The sequence below is a fragment of the Tachypleus tridentatus genome, chromosome 4 (assembly GCF_004210375.1).
Source record: "Tachypleus tridentatus isolate NWPU-2018 chromosome 4, ASM421037v1, whole genome shotgun sequence".
Taxonomy (NCBI): domain Eukaryota; kingdom Metazoa; phylum Arthropoda; class Merostomata; order Xiphosura; family Limulidae; genus Tachypleus; species Tachypleus tridentatus.
In genome coordinates this window covers 48291954-48316616 of record NC_134828.1, presented here as the reverse complement: position 1 = coordinate 48316616, position 24663 = coordinate 48291954, and the positions used below count along the sequence as shown (strand labels likewise).

Genomic DNA, 24663 nt, shown 5'->3' with positions numbered 1-24663 from the left:
CTAACAGTCTGCAATGGGCAAAACAGAGTGAACACTGTCAAACAGCCATGTGAAGAAACTGAGTAAATGAGGGATACTGGGAAGGGAAGGAAGGAAACTTTGTGATAGAGACCAACAGTGAATGATACACAATTTCCTCTGGTGCATGAACAAGGACGAAGGGTACACTAAATAGAAAATACATGACACTACACATATGGAAAGTCTGAACCACCTAATAAGGAACTAGACAAAAGCCATACATGAGGTCAGAGCATAGGAATGGTAGGGTAAAAGACATGCACATGAGGAAGGAGGAGGAATGCAGATAAAACAATGAATAAAAGAGATGACAAATGAAACTTCAGAAATAATGGGAATCATAGTTGAGCAGGCCAGAATGGGACAATCAGATGGATTCAATACAGTATGGTTTGGATAATGGTAAAAACCCTGGAATGGAGATGGATAGGAGAATAGGCATAAAGTTAAAGATGGGTCTAATCCTGACTAAAGGAATTGACTGCCAAAGTCTGGGGACAAGACTATAAGAAACTTTGTATTGAGGTGGATTGAAAATGTTTCCACAGAGGAGTATCCCACTGTGAACACAGCCGTCAAAAAACCTGAGGATTGGGAGATCACTCTGCCAGAAGTTTGTTGTGACAAGACTTGCAACAAAACTGAGATCATCTGAGAGATGAAAAGCCAAATGTTGAACAAGTTGAGTATGGACTCAGAAAATGAGATCTAAGGTTTGAAAACAAACTGATGTAAGAGACAGCAGTCAAATTGTTGAAATGGATTATAAATGATTTGACTCACAATACTAGAAGGAAATGATCCAAAGTCCAATAAAGTGTCAAGAGTTCCAGAAGACAAATGTGAGATCATGACTTAACAAAGACTGGAGGCTTCCTGAGAGTCCAAAATTCCCCTCCAACCAATCATAGAAGCATTGGTGAAAAGGTGGAAATCTAGTTGGAAAGGCAAAGGAGAAACTGATGATATTCTCTTGATAATGTCGCTTCCATTAGAGTTCTCTCATGTGAGTGTGGCCCAGGGAAATAAGGAGTTTTCAAGAAGCAGAACCTCGTGAGCAGATAGAGAAGAAAATAATTGATCCTACTGAATTAAAAGCTCCATGGAATGCAGATAAATTGGAAAAGGCTGGGCCCAACTGAAATGGGAGTTGAAAAACTCTGAGGTGAATGAGATATTGGGTCAAGAAAAGAATAAAATTTTCCACATTGACAAGCCAAGTTAAACAGGCAGCTTCTTCCAGAAAATACTGTGTTTGGCTACATAAAGCTTGTAGCAAAGGAACTGAAACTAATCAGACATTATAATGATAGAACTACAGCCCTTGAGGAAAAGCCTTAACTACCTGAGAAAAGTGTAGAAAGCTGAGGCTGGATCAAATGGAGACTGCAAAATTGATAAAACCATCCTCTATGAGCAAATAAAAGATAACAACAGGATGCCAGGGAAATAGGGATGTGAAAGTACTTATCTGATACATTCAACTTTATCGATCAAAGGCATGGAGTAAAAATCCATCAAAAAGAAAGGGAAGACTCCAATGTAAAATGAGGAAAGCCTATGTATCAGTTCAAAGTGGAAAGGTCTATTATCAGATGCCAGATTCTGGTCTTCTTGGGAACAAGGAACAGAAACCTTATGCAGGATGACCAATAGGTTTGATAGCATCCTTGAAAAGAAGCTCCTGAACTACCTCTGGTAAGGGGAATCTGAGGAAAAGGAAAGAGAGCAAGAAATGGGTCCAACAAAGGAGGAGTGAGAAAGTGAAGTTAGAGTCTTTTTGAGAAGACCTGAAATGCTCAAGAATCTAAGGTGAAGTTATGCCAAAAATGGGCAACCCTGGACAAAGTTACCTGAAGGGATCTGTACTCACTGAATAGCCACTGGAACTGGAACTATTAATGGTGTGAAAAAGAAAAGGAACAAAAAATATGATGTAAGAAAACTATGCTCAAAACCCACAAAAAATAAAGTACAAGATATTGCCAATCTAAATGTCTAAAAACTACAGTGCCAAATCGAGAAGTGATGCTTACACTCAACAAGATAGAGAGAACAGAAAATCAGCTGTTCTAGATATTGTGTGTCACATTTCTACTAGTGGAGGGATGTTACATGCTTATTTGTACGTCAGAGCACAGACATACCACAGGCAATAAAGTGAGGGTAGGTGGAAGTATTTAGGCCAATAGTGAACAAAAATCACACAAACAGAAAGCAGAACTAACTGAGAAAAGCAATTATAGCTGTTATGTGAATGGAGATAAAGAACTGTATTAGAAAGTTTCAATAGATTGCAATATTAAACACAAAAATCAACATACTGCATACTTAACACATTTATGTTTGACAAAATGGTGTACAAAAAACAGTAATTTGTAAAAACAGTTTCTTTCTGTTGTTTTGCTCAATACACATATTCTCTGTTTTTTTTTTTTTTAATATAACATTTAGCTGTGTGGAGTAACAAGATCAGAAATTAACATGGAAATATAAATTGGCTGATACTGGGCTTAAATAGAATGTATAAAACAAACCTCTCATCCCCAATACACAAGATTGGATAGGAAGGATTAAATGCCACTTTAGTCAGCTTGGTTTTCTTTTTCTGTTCCACAGTTTGTTGACAGATTGGCAAATGTTTATTCACACTAAGATCATAGATATGAACCTGAAATCATAGCATATAAGAACAGATGTTTGTTATGTATACTGATATATTTTTAAGATTCTTGACAAGTACACTAACCAACACCTTGGCAATGTATAGATTTTACCTTGTAAATGTTTACTATATAAACTATCCAAATGCTTGGTAAGTACATTACACCTTTACTGAAATATAAATTACAATTTTATGGATGTTCATTACAGAATCTAAAATTTTAAAACTTGGTAAGTATTCAGTTACCTTTCAAATGATTGGTAAATAAAGTCCAACATTCTGGATACGAGATACTCACAAGGAATAACTTACTAGATGTTTTTTAAATATATTAATTTATCTTTTCAAACCACTATTGACTTCATGTTGGACATTTCTCACATTATCTCTCTCTTTATGTATATATATTTGATATACACCTTTCTTGATGTCAATACAATATCAATTTAAATTGCCTACATGTTTAATAAACATATATATAGGTTGAGGATGTTATATTAAGACCATTTTGCAGCCTTACTGATCATACCCTATTTCCTAACCATGCAGCGCTTTTAATCACTGTAAAAGGCTCTGTCATATGGTTGTTATGTTGAAAACATCAATTGCCCATGCAGACTTTATGCATTCCATATAGCCTTTATGATCCTGAGACCAAGGTTTTCTTCTGCTACTGATCTTTAATGCATAGATTTTCACCTGTTACAAAACACCAAACTTTAGTCACTACAGCTGGAGCATGACTCCCTGCTGGCTTCTTGACTGGTCCAGAAATCCCAAATTAATCCAAATTTCAATGCCATAAACTACAAGGGAAATTCAAATCTCATATCTGAATACATCTTTATGACCTGAGAATATGAATCTTTTGCACTTGAAAGGGCTGTCACATACCCTACCCGACAGCAATACACATTTAGTGATATCAAATTACCTAAAATATGCCAAATAATGTAAAAATGTAGTTCTAATACATTACAACTTTGAATTGGCTTTGGTTGTCACATGACTTGCTGATTTCCATATTGAAAACTGTACTAACATAATATACTCAAACCCCTTCTCACAGTTTAACTTTCTGATATTTGTTGGGTTGTTAGTTCAACATTTCAATGTTTGGAAAGCCAACAACAAACTTTCAATAAAGTTGATTAGTGCACAAATTAATTTTCTGAATGGTTGATCTTTATCAAATCAAATTTTCTAGATTTTTAGTGCACACCTAGTTTATCTTTTTAAGACAAAAGGTGTACAAAAATACAATGTGCAGATGTTGTGATATTCTAAACTAATATAAATACATTGTAAATAATGCTAATAAGATTTAACCCAAAGACCACATTAGTTATTTAATCACATTTTCTAAAGTTTTATGAAGACCCTGTATGAGTTATAAAAATACAGAACAAAAATATATCAACAGTGCAATTAATTTCACTAATTACTACTGAGTTTCCTAATAATTCTACATAGAAAATAAGCAAGTTCACCTTATCTACTTAGCATTGTGGCAGAAATAATATAAAATTACTCAATATGATGCAATATGTGAACACAGTATAGACAAATCAGTAATTGAGGGTTGATGTTAGTAAATAAATTATAGATATTTACTTTTTACAACCTTTTGGTTGGGGAACTGTATTACTGTCATTTCTGCTTTAGTTTCAGTTTTAAAATATCCACTGTAATTTATAAAAAGTTACCAGCTGTAGCACCTTCATCAGAAAGGGAGATGGTTTATTCTATGATGTTTTCAGTAGACATATCTTACACTTCATTGTAATTACATCCAAAAGATAATGTGATTTTTGGTTTTTATGTTACAGCTTAAGAATATTGCATAAATAAACCTAACCTTTCCATTAGCTGTAATGGCAGCAAACACCGTAGAGGAGTAAGGAGCCCATGCTATGTCCCCCACTTCTGCATGTAAGTCAAAGGTAAACACTGGAGCACTGGAAAAAGATCCTCAGTCAGTTATTTAACAGAAAACTTCCTACATCTTTATCTATTTAGATAATAAAAACATTAAAGCTGCATATGTAAAGTTTCTTCAAGCTGATAATGAGAAATTCATACATCAGTTCATAATATCCTCTAATTCAAAGAACATTTGTACAGTAACTTAAGGTATCATTTATAACATAATAATTCACTGATACAATTCTGCAGGACTTTTATCCAGATTTTCACTCAAAGAAAAGTGTATAATTATTTTTCTATGTGCACATACTCATTGATAAAGTTGTTTTTCTGTCTCATATAAATAAATAAACTACTTTTCTCAATTCTTTCAGGTCAGAATTCAGTTAATTTTATAATACACATTAACAATGATGTGCTTTTTTTGAGTTCATTAAATTCTACCTATGGGATCCTTAAAAATTAGTTCTGATATGATATCTTATCTTCCCTCACAAAATAGCACTGCTCTCTATCAGTGCAAATATTCAATACATGCTATTAGCCTTCTCCCTTCTGCTTCTGCATATTCACATGTAAATTTACATGCAACAACTCACCATTAGTAGGAGGATGACACCATTCTTATCATACCCAGCATCCTCTTCACATCCACACCTATTAATCACTTCTAGATTGTGTCAGAAGACCTACACCATGTGTCATCATAAGTGAGGAAGGTTGTTTGTTTGGTTTGTTCTGAATTTCTAGCTAAGCTACACAAGGGCTACCTGTGCTAAGTGGGGAAGGTCAGGGGAAAACGTGAGAGAGGTAAGTATTTATTGGAAATACATTTTCACAGTAGGAAAATGCTAACTTCCAATACCTTACCTTACCTCCACTCACGAAATAGCTAGAGTCCCACATTGAACTGGTAGAGGGTTGACAAATAAAAAATCCCTCTTTTGGAATGCCCAAAGAGAGGCCAAGAGGTAGGTGTGGCACCAAAAGAGAAAACACCACACTTCAGTAAGAGAATGCACCCTATCTGTTACAGATACAATCCTCATTCATTTGTGACAGTGTCATGTACATTAAAGGCAGAAAAACATGAAGGAGTCTTGGAATGTAAATGACTGATGAATAAGACTCCAGGGTGCCAAATGGCTAGGATGCAACAGACTATAGTGGTAGTTTGACTTCATCCAACACCAGATGGTACATCAGATCAACTGTAGGTAGCGGATCACCTACATTTTCACCTCAGAACAGGAATTGATGGGGAAGACAAGCTTCCTTATCAAAATCCAACAGCATTCATGTACATTTCCAATACAACCAACCTCAGATCTGCTGGGAGCCAGTCTAAAATCTAGTGGCAGTAAGAGTTTGCCATCCATTCTGTGGCAGGAGGGATAACAGTGAATAAACTTACTTAGCTGGACCATCTCTAATCAATACTTAATCCACTTGGAATGTACATTTAGACAATGGGAAGAGGAGGAACATTTCAGCCTAGAAAATGCTATATGCCAGTTACACACGTGTAGAATGCCACTGCCCTACTCTCGAGTGATTGGTATGGCTCATCATTCAGGAGGACAGGCTCCCATGCCATGGTTCATTTTCTCAGTGGCTAAGAGCTGATAAGTGGTAAGGATTCTCATACTCTACTAAAAGAAAGGGAAAAAAACATATTGGAGAGTCCAGGGAATAGCATCATCAGAGACAGCGCAACATGTGACTGCAAAATTCTATTTTGAAAAGCAGAGCTACCATATCAACAGAGTCAACCAACTAAGATCAGGCAGCATCTGAAATTGTACATCAGGTTTGTTGTAGGAAGAGACTAAATGCCATGTTGCAACAAAAAGGGGTAGCAATCTGAGTAAAACACTCATGCTAGTTCATGAGCGTATGGTCTGGAATGAACATATTTACGAAGCAAAATATCACTAAAGAGAATTTCTGGCAGTCCTATAAAACACCCATTTCTACAGGGTGCACATCCCAAACATACAAACATAGCTGTTTGGTCATGGATAGTAATGAAACATAGACACAACCAATACCTGGCAGAATCTGGTATTGTACATCAGGTCTGTGATCGGAAGAGCTACAATTTAATTCACATCAAGCATGTCACACACCATTTGCTCCATAGTGAGATCCACAATACAATAGTAAAAAGCCCTCTGAAAAAATAAGAAAACAATGAAAAGAAAAAAGGCAACCATTCATTAAAGAAAAACTATGTCAGTAGTATAATGGAAAACGTCATCAACTCCGTGAGTAAAAAGCAATACATCTGTACAGTTCTTCTGCCAATTGAGAAATGATTAACGAGTGCAAGTATTAAGAGGGTGTTGGTTATAATAGATGTGTTGCATTCCTATTGGTGGAGAGCTGTTGCATGCTTACTTACATGTGGATATGCAGAAGTAGAAGATAGAAGGCTTGTGGTATGCATTGAAAATTTGTGCAGAGTGCAGTGCTATTTTATGAAAGAAGGTAAGATACCATATTGGAAGTAACGTTCAAAGGTCTCATAGGTAGAATTTAAGGAACTCAAAAAGTACATCAACTTTAATGAAAAACTTCATTTACTATGTACACTACATATTTACCTTCTGAGAGTCAAAATGTGCATGAAAAATTTGATTTATAATTTACTCTATGAGTGGAAAGTAGTTTTTACCATAAGATTAAAAATACTTTTCTTCATCTGCAAATTTTCAAACATTATCTGGATAACCCCTAAAACCTCCCAAATAAATATCAACATTTATTTTCAAAAAAACTTTATATATCTCCTGTTATTTGTTTACCCTAAATCTTTTTGAGGTTGGTTGATTTGATCAACCACATAATCACCATAAAAATTAGAAAATAATTAAAAATTTCTCCTATTTTCAATATGAAGTTGGTTGATTTGATCAACCATATAAACCACCATAAAAATTAGAAAATAATTAAAAATTTCTCCTATTTTCAATATGAAGTTGGTTGATTTGATCAACCATATAAACCACCAAAAAAATTAGGAAATAATTATAAATTTCCCCTATTTTCTTTCTGGAATGATTGCAAATTATAATAGAAAATACAATTATTTATCCTAAGCATCATAAAGCTTGTAACAGTGTACATCTGTTTATACTTAAGTTTTATTGATATTACCCTTTGAACTGTGCCAAGCTTGCAACTAACTTTACAGTATAAAATTGCTTAATACAGTGACTACGTACTGGAGTACCTCATAAAATTATTATTATTAATATTTAGTTTCTTCTCTTTATCTAATTGAAAAAGTTTTTAATTTTTACATTTTAGTTTTATAACAAGAAATACAAAATGCACATCAAAAATCTTTTTTTTTTCTCTTGAATGAACCATTAAATAATTTCTGTTTAATTAAATAATTCACAATAAAATAGAAAATAATAATGTGCAAAAAGTAAGGAAATAATATTCTATAGCTATCACAATTTTTCTGGTGGTGTGACAAAAGCTATTACAGATATAGCTAAGCTCCTCAATGTACTTCCTGTGGGAATAAACATAAAATTTGAACTGAAAGGAAGAAAATTCTCTATGCAGACAACAGTGTAATATATGATGTCATTTGATAGAGAAAAATTCTGATTTCTAGTGGTTATAAATGATACTTTTAAATGTGAGACAGAACTATTCGCAAGTTCTGAAAAAGAGGACGTGACAGGTAGGCAGGGCAACTCGTATCTGATTTTTTATTTTATTGCTCTGTAACTAAATAAAATAGTAGATAGTGTAAATTATGCTTTGTCTGAGCAATGAAAACATTATAATGAGTAATTTACATTAAATTTTGTACTTCTTGCAGGGGTAGTAAACAAAAATTAGAGAAGAGAGAAAACATATCAAATGTCACAGTTGTCACATAGGGAAGATTGAGATTTTTTAAAAATATTTTCTTATAAACTTAAGAACTTAAAACTTAGATACTACTACACTTTGATTTATTATGAAGGTTTTAATGCTGAGTTTATTCCTGTAGACTGACATTAATGCAGCTGAATTAAATTTTTAATGTAACTCTGTCAAAGATTGTAACATGCACACTTTGACCTACCCAAGATGAAAGGGTTAATTAAACATGTGATATTTTCACATGGTTTTATTTTTATGCAATGTATTATTACTGATGAAACCTGTTAGAAGCTGACTGTGTCCACCTGAGTGCAAACTGTATGCTGTTCAATTTGTTATGGTACAAAGTTTGGAGGAAAAAATTACTTGTTCTTTCCTTGCATGTGAAGCATTTTGTGGTGGGGGTCAAATCTCATTTATGAGTACTTTCAAAGTTAAGGTTGAAGACTGTGCATGTAGTCTGCAAAAACAGATCTTATCAAACTCCTCTAGTTTCTCTATAGAGAGTGTGTATTCACTGGTAAAGACATTATTAATTTTTAGTAGCAGACATAAATATTATATAAAAGATTCAACTGTATATATGTAATGTGTAGTTAAACTACTAACAATTTTTTTACTGGAATTGATACATATTACTGAGAATTACACTTCAATAATACACGTATTATTTACCTCAATAGCTGTAGGCAATGTGAAATTGAAATACAAGCAAAGACAGTTTTGAGCCCTATTTCCAGATATCAAGTAGCTTGTGTGACAACCCTCCATGTGTAGATGTGCGACACTCTCTCCTGATACACATGACTCCCTCTTTTCAAGTCTGCCAGACTATCACTTAGAGCTTTGGCAGAAAATTGAAGCACCAGTTTTCAGTGTGGAGGAATGGAGAGAAGGGTGAAAGGAGGTAAGTACTTAACAGAAATACATTGTTAGTATAATAAAATGAAGGGATTGGTGTAAAGGATAGAAAGAAACATCCTTTGAAATCATCCAAAGTTAATCCTAAATGTAAGAATCTCATAAAGAAGACCATACATGGATGATTGCAGCAATTCTGTACCAGGTATATCATACGTGCTAGTATGTAGAGAGGTGTTACAGACATTGGCAAAAATTATTGGAACATACCCAAAATGGAGAGAAAATGGTTTGACAGGGATACAAACCATCTTATATGTTGGGGTAGGATGAGAACCATATCATCAGTAGATCAATTACAGTATTAAACTCAGCCACTGGAAGTCAACATCCATGTGGGTTTAGGAAAGAGGATCATACCAGTAGCAAATCAATTGTAATCCAAACCTCAATCACCAAGTGGGGTAGAAAGAAGGATTATACTGTCTTCACCTCAAGTTTTGCAGAGCAGATAGAGATATCATGCTCACCAATCTGTGAACAGGGTACATGTGAGAAAAATTACCAATCCAGGAACCCAACATCCAGACAATTAGAATAATCAAGATGTCTCTTATTGTGGTCAAGTACAATTACCATCATACTGAAGTTGGGTGAAACAATGACCACCTGAAAAAATACATATGAACCTTAAACAAACTTGAAGGGTAAGGTGCAAATTGGTACTCAACTACCTGGTGAAAAAACCTAAAATAGGATCATGAAGGAGGTGAAAAGAAATGTGAAAAAAAGAATATAAAATGTCTACCTTAGGTATTCTAAGTCCTGGAAAAATGGCTCACCAGAGTGTGATAAACAACAATAGAGGAAAACTGGAAAGAACCAAGAAGTGAATGAGGCAGGACATATTCATCAAAGAACTTCAATATGCATCAACAGTGCATGACTAATGGAGGAACCCTTATGTATTGGACAGGTAAATGATAGGAAGGTCGTGGATATGGAACATGAATAAAGAATGCAATGGCTCAGAATGAGACAAATGAACAACTGAAAAAAAATTGAATTTGGCATCATGGATACCCTATATTATGCTCAAGTTGTAGGAGTCACTCCCAAAAAATGGACCACTGAAGAAAAAGATCTGTCTGTAAACTCAGAGTAAAAGTGTATAGTAAGAAGATCCCAAAAGAAAAGAAGTCGCATGTGTAGAGAAAAAGCCACAGATGGCAATCATACCACTGTAGAAGCAAGAAAGGGAAGGTATCCCATGAAAATTTCTTATGAAAGGTGGAATGACACAGAAAGGAGATGTAGAGAATTTTTATTGATATGGGAAGATGAAGGTTAGAAACTAATCTAACATTGTAGTAGCTCTAATTTAAAACCTTAACCATACAATAAGTATTTACAAATCTAACAAAATATACGTTATTGAATCCAAAGAATCATAAATACGAAAATTAATATAAAAATATTTAAAAATCTGTAATAGTATAACACCTTATCTGTTCAAAGTTGACAGATTACGTTCAAAATGTTTGGACTCCAAACTCCAGGCCTTACAAGTTCAACTCGAATAAAGATCAATTTCCTGATATATCAAAGCAAACAATTTCTCAGTCAAGTAACATCACCACCTGTAGCCTTGTAATTGTGCTGAAAGAAAATGATATTTTCAAAGTAGAAACATAAATTTTGGTGAAAACCAAAAAATAAAACAAAGATAAATAAATATAAGTAATAACTTAAAACTGTTAAAGTCAAGTATGAAGAGAAAAATATTGAAAAATATTTCAACTTTGCATGAAATTAAAAAAAGTGTGAAGAAAGAACAATCCAAAAACGTCTTGACTTCTAAATTAGAAGTGATAGTTTAGAATTGAATGCAGGGTGTCACATGCATCAGTCGGATGTATCACACTCATATTGGTAAAGAGTTTTTACATGATAATTTGTGTGGAAAATGCAACTGAACTATAAGGATTGTGGTACACATGGGAGTGCTAGGCTTGTGGCATTTAACAAAACATTTTACATATAGATGGCAGTAGTGGACTAGAATAACTATGTCTGTGAGTAGAGGTAATGTGCCAAACTATATTTAAAATAAAATAAATGGAGAAAAGCTGTATTTATATAATCAAGAATAAATTAAAATAAACCTTACTTAAAATGATAATGAGTTATACATAATTAGAAGCCAGCACAATGTAATGAGGAATAACTTCATTGACATGTCTTGACCCTTTCAAGGCAGAAATGATCTATTTAAAAACATCAAAATACATTCACAGTACATCTTCTGTCTGTAGTTGACTGATTAGAATACTGGATCACAAAAATTCAGCAGTGTTATAACACTGTTACACAATAGCAGGTTAAGTAGAACACAGTGCAACTGATTGTGAAACAATCAATCATTTCATGATTGGACCACCTGCAGAAAATGACACCTAATGCTGAGTTTAGCACGACTTCAAATGGATTCCATATGGCATAAAATAGGACTTAGGATTTTTTTTTCTGAAGTAGAAAATATGCACTACAGGGTATTGACTGAAATTTGTGGTATTTGAATACCACACATATATATATGTGCATTACACCAGTAGCAGAATAACTGTTACCCTTCAGGGGTACAGCAGTATGTCTGCAGACTTTATAACACTCGAAATTGAGTTTTAATACCTGTGATGGACAGAGCACAGATAGCCCATTGTGTAGCTTTGTGTTTAGCTTTAACTTATGCCATTTGTTTTAAAAGTAATATATTAAAAACAAATCCAACATACATAGAAATGTTTGTTTCACTGTTGGTTACCACAGTTGAATCCACAGCTTTAAATAATTGTCTCTTTTCCATCACACAGGTTGGCACAGTTACTTTAGGACAAAACTGACAAGACAAATTATTCTTCCATACTCTATTATTATAATGCAGTCTGTGATAATTTGACTTTAAAAATCACCACCTTAATTTATCATTAAACTCAAGATTGCACAAGCTAGAGCTAGCACTCAAAAATGATTTCTCAACACATAGTTATACCCCAACAAAAGTCTAGAACATTCTAAATAACATTAGATATTCTGATGCAATAATACTCAATCCAACAAGAAACTCAGAAAGTTCTAACAACATGACACAATAATCTTGTGACTGAAAACACTTGTTAGTTCATAACAATTGAATTACACATAATAATATATAATATTGCTTCTAAAAATAACTATATATGACACCTGTGCTATATAATCTAATTAAGTCATACCACTCACATTGCATTTAAACTGAAACACATACATTTATTTCAATTACACCATCACATATGCAAATAGCTTTCAAACTGTTTCTGGCTCCCACTCAAATTAGTTTATAACAATTTGGTTAATTTCTGAAACTACAGTCAATACCTATCATTTGTAAGGTGTTGTCACTTACAAGGAATCATTGAATAAACAATCACTTACCAAGTTCAACTGAACTAAGTCTTTAAATGCAAAATTCTTGTAAGTCAGATTCATTATTCATGTCTTTACCTGGTATATTTAAATATAAATTCAAATGAAACACAACTTCCTCACTTCATGCAAAAAAGTTCCACATTTTCTTTGGGTGTACCAGTCACAAAGATCTATCCAAAATTATTTTGTATTATTCATCATGCTCTTGTCACTCAGCTAAATCAGGTGAATGATTATCACAAAGCATCTCCAACATTTCACCATGGAAAAGTCACCAAGTATCTCAGAAAGCAATGGTCAAGCTCTTTCAACTACAACTTTAAACTTTTAAGTACCATCTTCACTTGTGAAAACTGTTGATGTACTAGGCATTAAAACCTTGTGGCACAAGCTCTCTTAAACTGTGTCAATAAAACATCTAACCAACCACCATCTGATATCATATGGATATCTTTCATGATAAAAATTGCTTTATAGCTCATAAAGTAGAGGCCATAAAGTTTGTTCAGCCCCATTAACTATGCAGTCAACAAACTTACCTAACTAAGGATCATCAACTCATAATAACTGAACTTTATAAAACATCCAACAGCTCAGAAAGCAAGGTCATAACACCTTTTCAGCAGAACTTTCTAACTTTTATTTCATCTCCAATCTGTATATTTAATGGCATCAACCATCTTAGTTTTATGGCAATCAAGTGGAAATTACAATTTAGTGTATACACTGTATAGTGAACATCATTTGATAGCTTTGAAGGGAAGGATAATCACTTCCTTTCAGATGACAGATTCTCAAGTTAATGATCATCTCAAGTCTGATAATTTGATTTAGTATATCAATGAGAAGGATATCAGCAGTGATTTGACTGACTGCTGAAGCCATTTGTCACCTTTTACTCTGGTGCTTTCTTACCTTACTTACACTAACAACCAGAGAAATACTCTCAGCTCTTTCCTCCTTATTTAAATGCTTGGCCAAGTAAAGCACTTAACTATAAAGCTTCAGTATCAGGAGTTATACTGCCTTATCCCTGAAACTGTTCATTCCAGGGTGTGATTTATTTAAAGTATGTAATTAAGAGATACATGTTACTTGGTTGTACCTTTAAATATTGGGAGAGATGTACACTTACAGTAAGGCATTATAAACCTTTTTCCTTTTGACTTTTAGCCAAAACCATCCTGAGATGTCATAAACATTGGTAGAAAAGAATGGCAGTGGCTCTCAGGGATACTGATATTTTAACAGATAGTAGGCCTTTGATCTAAGTTCTGTTAAAATCTGAGCTCCTCTGTGAGTCATGTTAACATTGGTAGTATATTTCCTGGTTCTAAGAGGGCTCATCATCACCCCATGAACCACTCACTTTGTCATTAAGCACCAATCATCTAACGAGATTGTAAGATAACTCTTATTGGTGGATGTTCCTCACTACTGGCTCCTCCAGCCTCTCTGTTCTTATGCTGCTTCAATCAGAATTGGGGATGATTTCATCTGGCCTTGGAGTCCTATGCAGACTGCCCCACCAAGTCTTAGACACACCAGTTGCCACACCACCAAGACAATTCTCAGGGGAAAACAATGGATGGCAGATATGAATGCACTAGAAACTAGCAGCTCTTCTTACTTGGTTGTTGTTTACAAATGGAATGAAGTCACAGATGTTTGCAGCACCAGCAATGTCTTACATTCAGGAAAGAACTTCTCCAAAACTTGAAAACTCTCTTTCTTTGATAACACATTATCCTTCTTGTTCATTGAATAAAATTCAATTTTCTTTAACTTAGAAGTCTTTTTTAAATTTAATAACACAAGTATTTACGTGAAGGGCAATATAATTTTAAGCAGTCATAGCAAATAATGATACCTTGTAGCCATGGCATCAAAATTTCCCACACCTATCCATTCCATGATATATCCAGGGTAAAGTGTAACAACTTTATACTTAATAAGTCCACTAGATAATAAGAGATTCTCTAAAGATATCAATTAATAGACAATACCAAATCTTTTAATGGAGATGAAGTATCAAAATCAGAGGTAAAGTGTACTGCAAAACAATATCTATTCAACACAAACACAATGTGTATACTTGCTGTTACTTACATGGGATGATTGCCATTATTTGATCATAGGACTGACTAATGTATAATATGCTTCAAATGATAACCCTACGAGACTGGATAGATGCAAAAAAGTTCCAGAATGACCAAATGCAATGTTTCTTAGTTTGTAATACTTTGCAGTTGCCTAAAGCAAGATGTGATATTCACACAAGAGCTTATTCGCATTACCTCATAGATTTGGTTATATCCTCTATATACCACATGAACAACCACTGAAGGGCATTGCTGTCAACATCTTACACAACACGTCATACTGAATGAACATAATAGCTTTCTCAATCAAGTTTATGTGAAACTTGCATGTACACAGAAGAAAAAAATAAATTCAGAATAAACACTATTATAGTAGCTGCAACTTGCAAACATTTGTGGCAGTTTATATTCCCCTTGCTTGACTTTTCTTTATTCTATTATTTTTATGCACGCTATTTTAAGCTATGCTCTCTTGAAGGTATTATATGTTAGACTGATAAATCCTGGTCTATTTAAAAAAAGTTTACATGGTCAGACGAACAAACTCACATAGACATAATTTTATTTAATAAAATTATACATAAGTAATTTTATTTGATAAATTACATGTAAAGTGAACAATAAAGTAATGATATTTATTGTAGTGTACTGAGTATGAAGTAAAGAAACATACAGAAATGAAGAATAAAACTTGTAATAAAGAAAATTAGTTAAAAGGTGCTTACATTTGTCTGTAAAATGAACCAAAACTAAATTATTGCAACTATTATAATGAAGGCCAACTTAGCTGAATATGCAGAAATATCTGAATGCATGAGCACAAAGTGATAATAAGCATATGATTTTGAATGAACTGTAACATGCATATTCTAGATTTAAATATGTAAATAAAACCCCCATCAATTGTACTTAGTGTACTTATTTTAGGAAATTACACGTGGGTTAAGTGTTGTTTGCGTGAAATACTTTACAAATAAAAACTAAAGTTGAAACTGAAGCCAGTCACCACATAATGACAAGAACATCATGCTTTCATGTACCATACTTATTGCATTAAATGTTTGACCAAGCAAGAAAACGGGTAAAATGATTCTGAATGGAAGAGCCAATCTGCATTCTGGACTCTTCAGATGAAGGCCTTTAACTGAGAAATTTGCAAGAAAAATTCTTGACAGATAAATGTAAGCATATTACTTGTATAGATCACAAAATAACAAAAAAGAAATCCATGGTATATTCAGATACCCCAGCTGTATGACCTCAGATACAAAATGAATATTCTAAGAGCAATTTATCAATATATGTGAACTGAAGTAGTTTCTTGCATGCCAATTAATGGTAGTTTATATATGTAAAACCCAGAGAGCAAGATATAAGTATTGTATTAGTAATTTATGAATATGTATGTTTATTTGTACTTGTGACTAAGTTACTGAAACAATAGTATTAATATACTAGTGTGCTTAACACCTAGTATGTGTGTATACTTAAACATCTTACATGCATGTGTGGTCCCAGATGCAAACCATCCAGTCTGCACTACAAGAAATAAACACTCTTGAATGGTAATAATTCCACTCCATGGAATAAATGCTCTGATAATGGGCTTTGTATGCAGCCAAGAAGGGACTTGAGTATATACTTGAACACTTATAGATCACTCCTTCCTCTACGCCTACTAGAAAAATGGTTGGATTCTCTCTGTGGAAGGCAATAGCAGTTCCACAATCTGTGAATAATATATATATTATATTAATAGATAACAAATATTATTGTTCATTAATATTTAATAATGAATAATATGTATAAGGTGTCTGCACATCATATTACAACCTAAAAGTTTATGATACTAAGGAAAATCTACTATACTATTATTTTCAATAGGAATTTGAATAATTATATTTAAATTTTTAGAAAAAAAAATAAATATCCTTAGTACAGTAAAATGATAAAGTAAATCACAATTTTAATTACTTTTTCTTTTCAAATCTCTTTTTTTTTTTTTTCTAAAATTAGGCAAACATGGAAGCACTAGTGTGGACAAATATTTATTCTGATAGATTCCTTTCCTTAACGGAATGGAATGAGCCAAGTTTACTACTTTGTCTTTATAAGTTAATTTACTCTGGAAAGTTTAGAGAAGTGCTCTGAAAATGTAATATTACAATTTTATCAAACTATGTTTATGTATCATACACATACACTGCTGGCCAAAATCTTAAGGCCAATGAACATAAAAAAAAATATGCATTTTGTGTTGCTAGACTCAACCACTTATTTGAGGAGAGCTTTGAAAGATGAAAATAAGAACAGGGAAAATAAAAATAAACTCTTTTAGCATTTAATAGGAAAAATGTGAACACTATGAAATTAGCCTAAATGCTAGCTGGCCAAAAGTTTAAGACCATACTGAAATGAAGTGTTAATTGGTAAACACTTAACGAAATTTAGTCATTTGTGTTCAAACATTAGCGTTGTCAATATCTCCTGTGTTATATTGTGTGAAAACATGGCAAAGGCTAAAAAGTTGACAGAGTTTGAATGTGGCAGAATTATCGAGCTGCAAAAGCAAGGTCTCTATCAACATGCCATTACTGGTGAGATTGGGCATAGTAAAACTGCTGTTGTAAATTTCTTAAAAGACCCTGAGGGATACGGAATGAGAATTTCAAGTGGTCGGCCCAAGAAAATTTTGCCGGCATTTAGCAGGAGGATTTGATGGGTTGTTTGGCAAGACACCAGCCGATAGTCAAACCAGATTTAGGCCCTTACAGATGCAGAATGCAGCTCAAGAACAATAAGACAGCATCTACGAGAGAAAGGCTTTAAAAACCGTAAACGTCTTCAAAGGCCATGCCTCCTTCCACACCACAAAACAGCTCGATTAAACTTTGCTGAGAAGCACCAAACATGGGATGTAAAAAAGTGGATGAAGGTTTTGTTCTCTGATGAGAAAAAATTTAACCTGGATGGTCCAGATGGCTTCCAACATTACTGGCATGATAAAGATATCCCAAAGGAGACATTTTCTACACTACACAGTGGAGGAGGTTCCATCATGATCTGAGGTGCTTTCTCCTTCTATGGAACAATGGAGCTTCAGGTTATACAGGGGTGTCAAACAGCAGCTGGCTACATTGGCATGTTGGAGAGAGCATCCTTATGACTGAAGGCCCTTGCTTGTGTGGAAATGACTGGATCTTTCAGCAGGACAACTCTGCAATCCACAATGCCCGCAGGACAAAGGAGGTTTTCATGGTGAATAACGTGATTCTTTTGAACCATCCAGCGTGTTCGCCTAAACTTAAACTCATTGAAAATGTTTGGGGATGGATGGCAAGGGAAGTCATAGAAATGGACATCAATTCAAAATAATGCATGATCTTCATGAAGCCATCTTCACCACTTGGAATAACATTCCAGCAAGCCTTCTGCAAACGCTTATATCAACTATGCCAAAGCAAATGTTTGAAGTTATTCACAATGACAGCCATGCAACTCAATACTGAGACCTCTTGTTGGGCTTTTCCTACCCTGTGTAAGACTTCTTTCTGGTATGGTCTTAAACTTTTGACCAGCTAGTATTTAGGCTAATTTCACATTTTCCCTATTACATGCTAAAAAGCTTTTTATTTTTATTTTCCCTTTTCATATTTTCATTTTTTGAAGCTCTACTCTTTATGTTCATTGGCCTTAAGATTTTGGCCAGCAGTGTACCTATAAAGAACCAAGCGTGGTTTGCTATAAAAGTAGAATACATCTTAAATGATTACACTAAAATTTACCTCTATGTATAGAGTAGAACATTATCTTTTTCACTACAGATACAGAACAATGTGTGAGAGGATAAGTATAAAGTATACTATAATAAAAACATTAGTGCACTGAATCTGAAACAATGGGCAGTTTGCATAATGTAAAATTAGGAACAAGTGTTATGATTATACCAGCTCTACACTTCTGATTTTTCTTACCTGAAACAAAAATTGTTCACTTAAATGATATTAAAACAACTAGCAGATCCCCTTTAACTGCACAAATATTTCACATTTAGAATTCTTCTGCTCTGTTACCAGAATATCCTCACGGTTTAAGTGGCAATCTTCATGTATAATAACTCTGAAGAACAGCATATAAGCTATCAAAACAATGAACCCTGACTGATTTAATTTAAATATGTTGGTTGCCAATGTAGGAAATATGTTGATGAAGGAATTTAATAATGATATTCTCAAAAATGGCTTTGCAAGATGAAAGAACCAGTAGTTTACCTTCAGTAAACTGTGGTCTGTGGTCCATGAGTGGAATATAAATTCTGATTAAAATGTTGGTACACAGGATTGCACACAAAAGCTGTAACATTTCAGTTTTGTTTGTTTTTTGAATTTCGCACAAAGCTACTCGAGGGCTATCTGTGCAATACCCTCAGATTATGAGTCGTACGCCTTAACACGCTTGGCCATGCCAGGCCAACATTTCCAGACAAGACTCAAAACTTGAGAGCTTTTGAATACTTTCACTATTCTTCTTCAGGAGAATAAAGGATGAAGAAGAACAGTGAAATAATTGAAAACACTCAAGGCTTGGGTCTCATTTGTAAACCATTACAAATTTGTGTGCAATCTTGTATGTTAACTTCAAAATCGTAAATTAATCAGCACAACATGTAACACAGTTACAAAGTGACAACATAAGTTACACATTTTATGTGTGAGATTTTTATTCTCCATTTAAAATATTTAAACTTTTCTAGTGTTCTAATTTAACCCTAAGTATTACTTTCTGCAAAAAGATTTTTGTCAAGTAGGTTTTCTACCATTTCATGAAAACATTTGTATTGTATTCTAAACCACTTTTGTATATGGGACTGCTTTATGTTGTCTTATGGTGCAGATATGTTTCCAGATACTGGTAGGCCAAATTTATGATTGATCAGTTATACAGACTGAATGTGCATGATTGTTCGGCTAAAGAGACTGGATAAAGAATTATGAAAGAAATCTTGATATTTATAAATCAGTTTCATATGTACTGCTAAAAATAAGACAAAGCATTGAATTTCATCAATGCTAACACTTCTACATTAGGCAGTAATAGTGAGTCTAGTTTATTATGTTGTTCTTCTGAAGAATGATACACAAACTACAACACTAATCAACATTTTAAGCAACATGTAAAGGTAAAGAGACAAACTATTGAATGAGTTCTTCTGTGTATTAACATGTTCATTATGTGTTCTGTATTTTAAAAATGTCAGAAAAGTGATATCCTCTACCTTTTGTCTCTAGATATATATCTAAAGAGACAGAAATTTCTAGTGTGCTAATAGAAGTTTATAATAAACTACTGGGTAATAAATGAGCAGAAGAAACAATAGCCTTAATATTTTACAGTATGTTTAATGCTCAACAAATAAAACTTACTTTCAATCAAGTCTGGACTTGTAACTTCCATCAAAAAGATATACACAAGACCAGACATTAATTCAAATGCATCTAAACTGTCAGGTTTAAAGTTTTAAAGAAAATATCATTGCTCATGTGACAGTAGGAGAGCATAAAGAGCCACAGCATATGAAATGGATACAAATTATAGAGACTCAAGCATTTAGTTGTGTAATTCTATACACACATTAAAATGCCTTTGCACTAAGTTGGGGCAATATTTGAATAAATTATTTATTAATATTAACTTCTGATCAAATCCTGAACTTTCTTTACAGCTCTTGTGATTTTTTTGTTAAGTTGCTTTTTTCACAAGGTGAATAAAATATTTTGGCATCAAAGACATATATGAATTCTAAGGCACATTTAAAGCTTTCCAAAGATGCGATTCGTTACTGTACTACAATTTAAAAACACAGTATTTTTTAAAATTCTACAGAATGTGTACAATTTAACTTGAAGCAAAGCATATTCATATAAATTTGCATGTTTATTAAACCATGTTACTACTTCTAAACTTTTACTTTTACAATTCCATTTACAAGTGTAATATATGAATCATTTCAATTATTTACTTAGGTAATGCACATCAAATAACTGTCAGTTTTGCTTTTTTTCACATTGTTATAGATTAAAGTTGAGGTGTTTTCATGTAATTGAGTTACTGTTACTGTTTAATCTTTACATTAATTTTTTTTCAGTAGAACCAATCATGTTTTTCTCTTTATTACCTTATATCTTTATTGATAGAAGTAGAAGTAGGTTTTTTGACAAATTTAAGCATCACAATTCAATGTTTCAGATACAGAAACTTGAGCTGAATTTTTGTTCCCAGATATTGTATTTTCTCAATAAATATAAAATATTTTTAAAATGCTATCTATATTAAGAAAGTGAAAATTATTTCAATACTATTTATATGTAGTTCTTAATAGATATAGTAGAGAAATACAACAACTAGACTTCTTAGATTTTGTTTGAAAATCAGATACTTCAGCTTATCAAAATTATTATAATACAAAGTCATACAGAAGGAAATAAATTACTGAAACATTCAGAAAAACTATATCACTAAATTAATAAAAAATAAATAAAAAAAAGCACGATGATGATATCATAATATTAACTTTATATGCAAAAACGGCTCGTTTGGGCTGAGAAAACACTTTACATAGAAGAGCGAACAACGTTTCGACCTTCTTCGGTCATCGTCAGGTTCAGTGCAAGCTAAAGACTGGAAGATTGAAATTATTATCTGATTTTCAGGTGTCATGAGCTTTATTGGTTGTATGTTACTTAAGTATGAGAGAATTTACTTAAATTCGCAAAAATAAATATAGACAGTTTGCAACAATCAGATGAGACTACAGATTAGAAGAACCAAAGAATAAAAACTGTCATCAAACCAATCCAGATGGGTGTGAACATAATTTAGCTGATAGCTACTCTCAATTAGCCAGTAGTTAGTCTTAACCCATGTTCTTTCCCAGCTACTGGAACTTGCTTCATCCTGAGCTATCCTAATGGAACAAGTTTCAGTGCTTCATAAAAAATCTTTAAATGCAGTATAAGAAACTAGTAACTGAGTTAAAGTAGCAAGATGTATATTTATGAGCCAAAAGTTTTGCATAACCCTAGAATTATCTAAATTTCCTTCATAACATCAAGTGAAACCTGCTGAATAATATTATGTTTAAGAACTCTGTAATGGAATATAAAGGATAATTCAACCTTTTTATACCCTACTGAATCCATGTCATGTAGTTTCTTTGATCAAATAATATTATTTCATATAACGTTTTTACAACTGTGTCTTATCCTTAAATATCTAAGGAGATGCAGCACTTATAGTGCATGAAAACAAGGTTAATTAAAAAAAAAATTTCTCTATTTGGAAATGACAAACCAATCAGAGTTCTTTACAAATAAAATAGTGACCACTATAAATATTAATTTGCTCTTTTTAACAATTCAATAAATGCATATTTTGCCCATGATTCTCATTTAAATTCCCCTGAGTTGGTGACTTGTATGAAATTGCCACCAACTGCATATTCCTGGTATTTTAAATAAATATTATTTATATTGGGTTGTTGAACCAGTGGCAGCCTGTAAAAACTTAAAAACATAGTCAGCCAACATCAGATTGTGAAAAAGAAAAAGGTAGACAAAAACATTTAGTCTTTTTAGATGCAATAAATGACTGCAAGTGAAGTAGAAATGTTTATCAGGGCATGAGATACAGTTAACTTATGGCTTTATGTTAGTAGGTATAAATTAAAGTGGTACAGTATACACCAGTAAGAAAAACAAAGGAAGTATATTATATCAGCAAAAAATAAATAGATTACAACAATAATAAAATATTATGCTGCTACAAAAACGTCTACCCATATTGCTGTGTTTAAAAAAAAAACTGATAAAATAATGAAACCAATAAGTATGCTAATTGAACAAAGAGGTGAAATTGTTTATGTACTTAGTCATAAGTTATATATACAAAAATTTGGAAATAGATAAGACAAGCTTATGTACATAATAAGCTAATGACATAAAATAGATTAAATTAGAATTATGAAAAAGATTTAATTGGTAACTTTACAAGGCTAATCCCCCCCTAACATGATCTGGAGCAGTGCTTCTCAACTTTTGCATTTTAATTTACTATTTTTTTATCTTTTTTTAGAAGTGCAGTGAATGAGCTGTTATGAAAATCTTATAGGGCTGAATGATATTGGAAAAAATTGAGAAGTGCTGGTCTTGGGTACGTCTTAAATTTAAGAGGCTGGCTTTTTTTTTCTGTCTCATCAGTGTGTTCATTACTCAGTTTATATTGCTGACTATTAAATATACATTACAATCTATTGAATGAAGTTTATAAGCAAAACTATTAGCATTATATTTCTAATAAGTATTTAATATTTAGTTAATGCTGACAACTGATTACAGCCATAGGTAAATTAAGATGATATGAATGATTGGCACACAAATGTAACAGTTATCAGAACTAAAGTAATTGAGAACTTTAATGTGCATTTTCTTTTCTCCTGTATTTTGTGTGATACCAAAATAGTGAACTACAAAAATAAAAATGTGTGAACTGATCTTAAGTTGGTACTTCAAAGTTCTTTTGGCATACTTTTGGCTCCAAAGATCCAGCCCAGCTGATGAGTTTCACTCTTGTGTACAATATCTCTTGGGTTCATAAAACATGGAAATGAAATTTAATTTTTGCACACCTCTGATTCAGTATCCATAAAAGACTAATTACAAGGAATAAGAAGAAAACCATCTGCAGTAAAATGAGACTTTAATGATTTTGTTGGACTTTATTTATAATATTTTATTGTATTTATTAGATATCAACACTGTCAATGAAACTAAAACTAATCAACATATTTCTCAGTTGATTGAATCTGGTATAAGATCTAATTTATATTTTCATGTTTAAAAACATTAGGCATTATTAAGCACTAATTGCACTAGAATTTTTTTTATAGTAAACCAAACCTTTAAAATACATTCTTTTTTACAATGTTTGTACTTACTGACAATTTCTAACTTGGTTCCATCTGGTCCTTCAAGTGTATGATTTTTGTCTTTCAGCAAAACAATCTCGGTAGGAATCAATTCCATCTGTAAAAAAACAACAACATAACAGCTAGAAACCCTTACTGACCTGGTGAAGGGTCCAGTGTAACATTATCTTGATGATCCCCTTCCAGAGAGCATCCAAAGTAAAGCCATGGAGAGGTGGGAGTATGTGTATGTGTGAATAAATAATTTGTAAGACACACTCAGTACTTCTGAACCAAGTATACTCTACACTTGTGAAACTTATGTATTGCAATAAGGGTAAAATCCTTGGAGGAACACCATAAATTAAATTAAGGGATCTCTGCTATAGAATGGCTAGGACAGGGTCCTCTCCTGTTAAAATAGGTCACAGAAACTGGAAAACAAGAAGACCTTCCATTGTAAAGACCTGTATTATTGTGTGTGAATTTCCAAAACAACCATTACTAGTAATTCCTGGGAACAAAGAGCCAGAAGACAGTAGGAGGGTGGACAGCAGTGTGGCAGTTGAACTCCAGTCCAGAACCAGGCAACAATGGGAATAAACCATCTAGACCATGATAGGAGAAGGGTACATAGGCAACTTACATATTAGGACTTACACTTAGAATAAGTACAGTGAATAGGATGAGGCTGGTATGTGTAAAAAAATGGTGTAGAAAAGGGCACCTACCCACTCATAGAGAAAGGATGCAGTTCAAGACAGTGATGG

The 24663-nt window shown here is 33.1% G+C and overlaps 1 protein-coding gene across 6 annotated transcripts in view; it reads right to left on the bottom strand.

Moving 5' to 3' along the window:
• The window catches only part of LOC143249079 (dynein intermediate chain 2, ciliary-like), a 100069-nt gene that overhangs the window by 8159 nt on the left and 67247 nt on the right, over nt 1–24663 (bottom strand). For 5 of the 6 annotated variants that reach the window (XM_076498287.1, XM_076498289.1, XM_076498288.1 and 2 more), the window contains 4 exons: nt 23924–24011; nt 16432–16660; nt 4545–4644; nt 2559–2692 (listed from right to left, as the gene is read on the bottom strand). In XM_076498287.1, coding sequence (XP_076354402.1) covers nt 2559–2692; nt 4545–4644; nt 16432–16660; nt 23924–24011 — 551 coding nt within the window. Of the gene's footprint in view, nt 1–2558; nt 2693–4544; nt 4645–10864; nt 11021–16431; nt 16661–23923; nt 24012–24663 lie in introns of those variants that run through there. The other variant, XR_013027507.1, reaches the window with a different exon arrangement.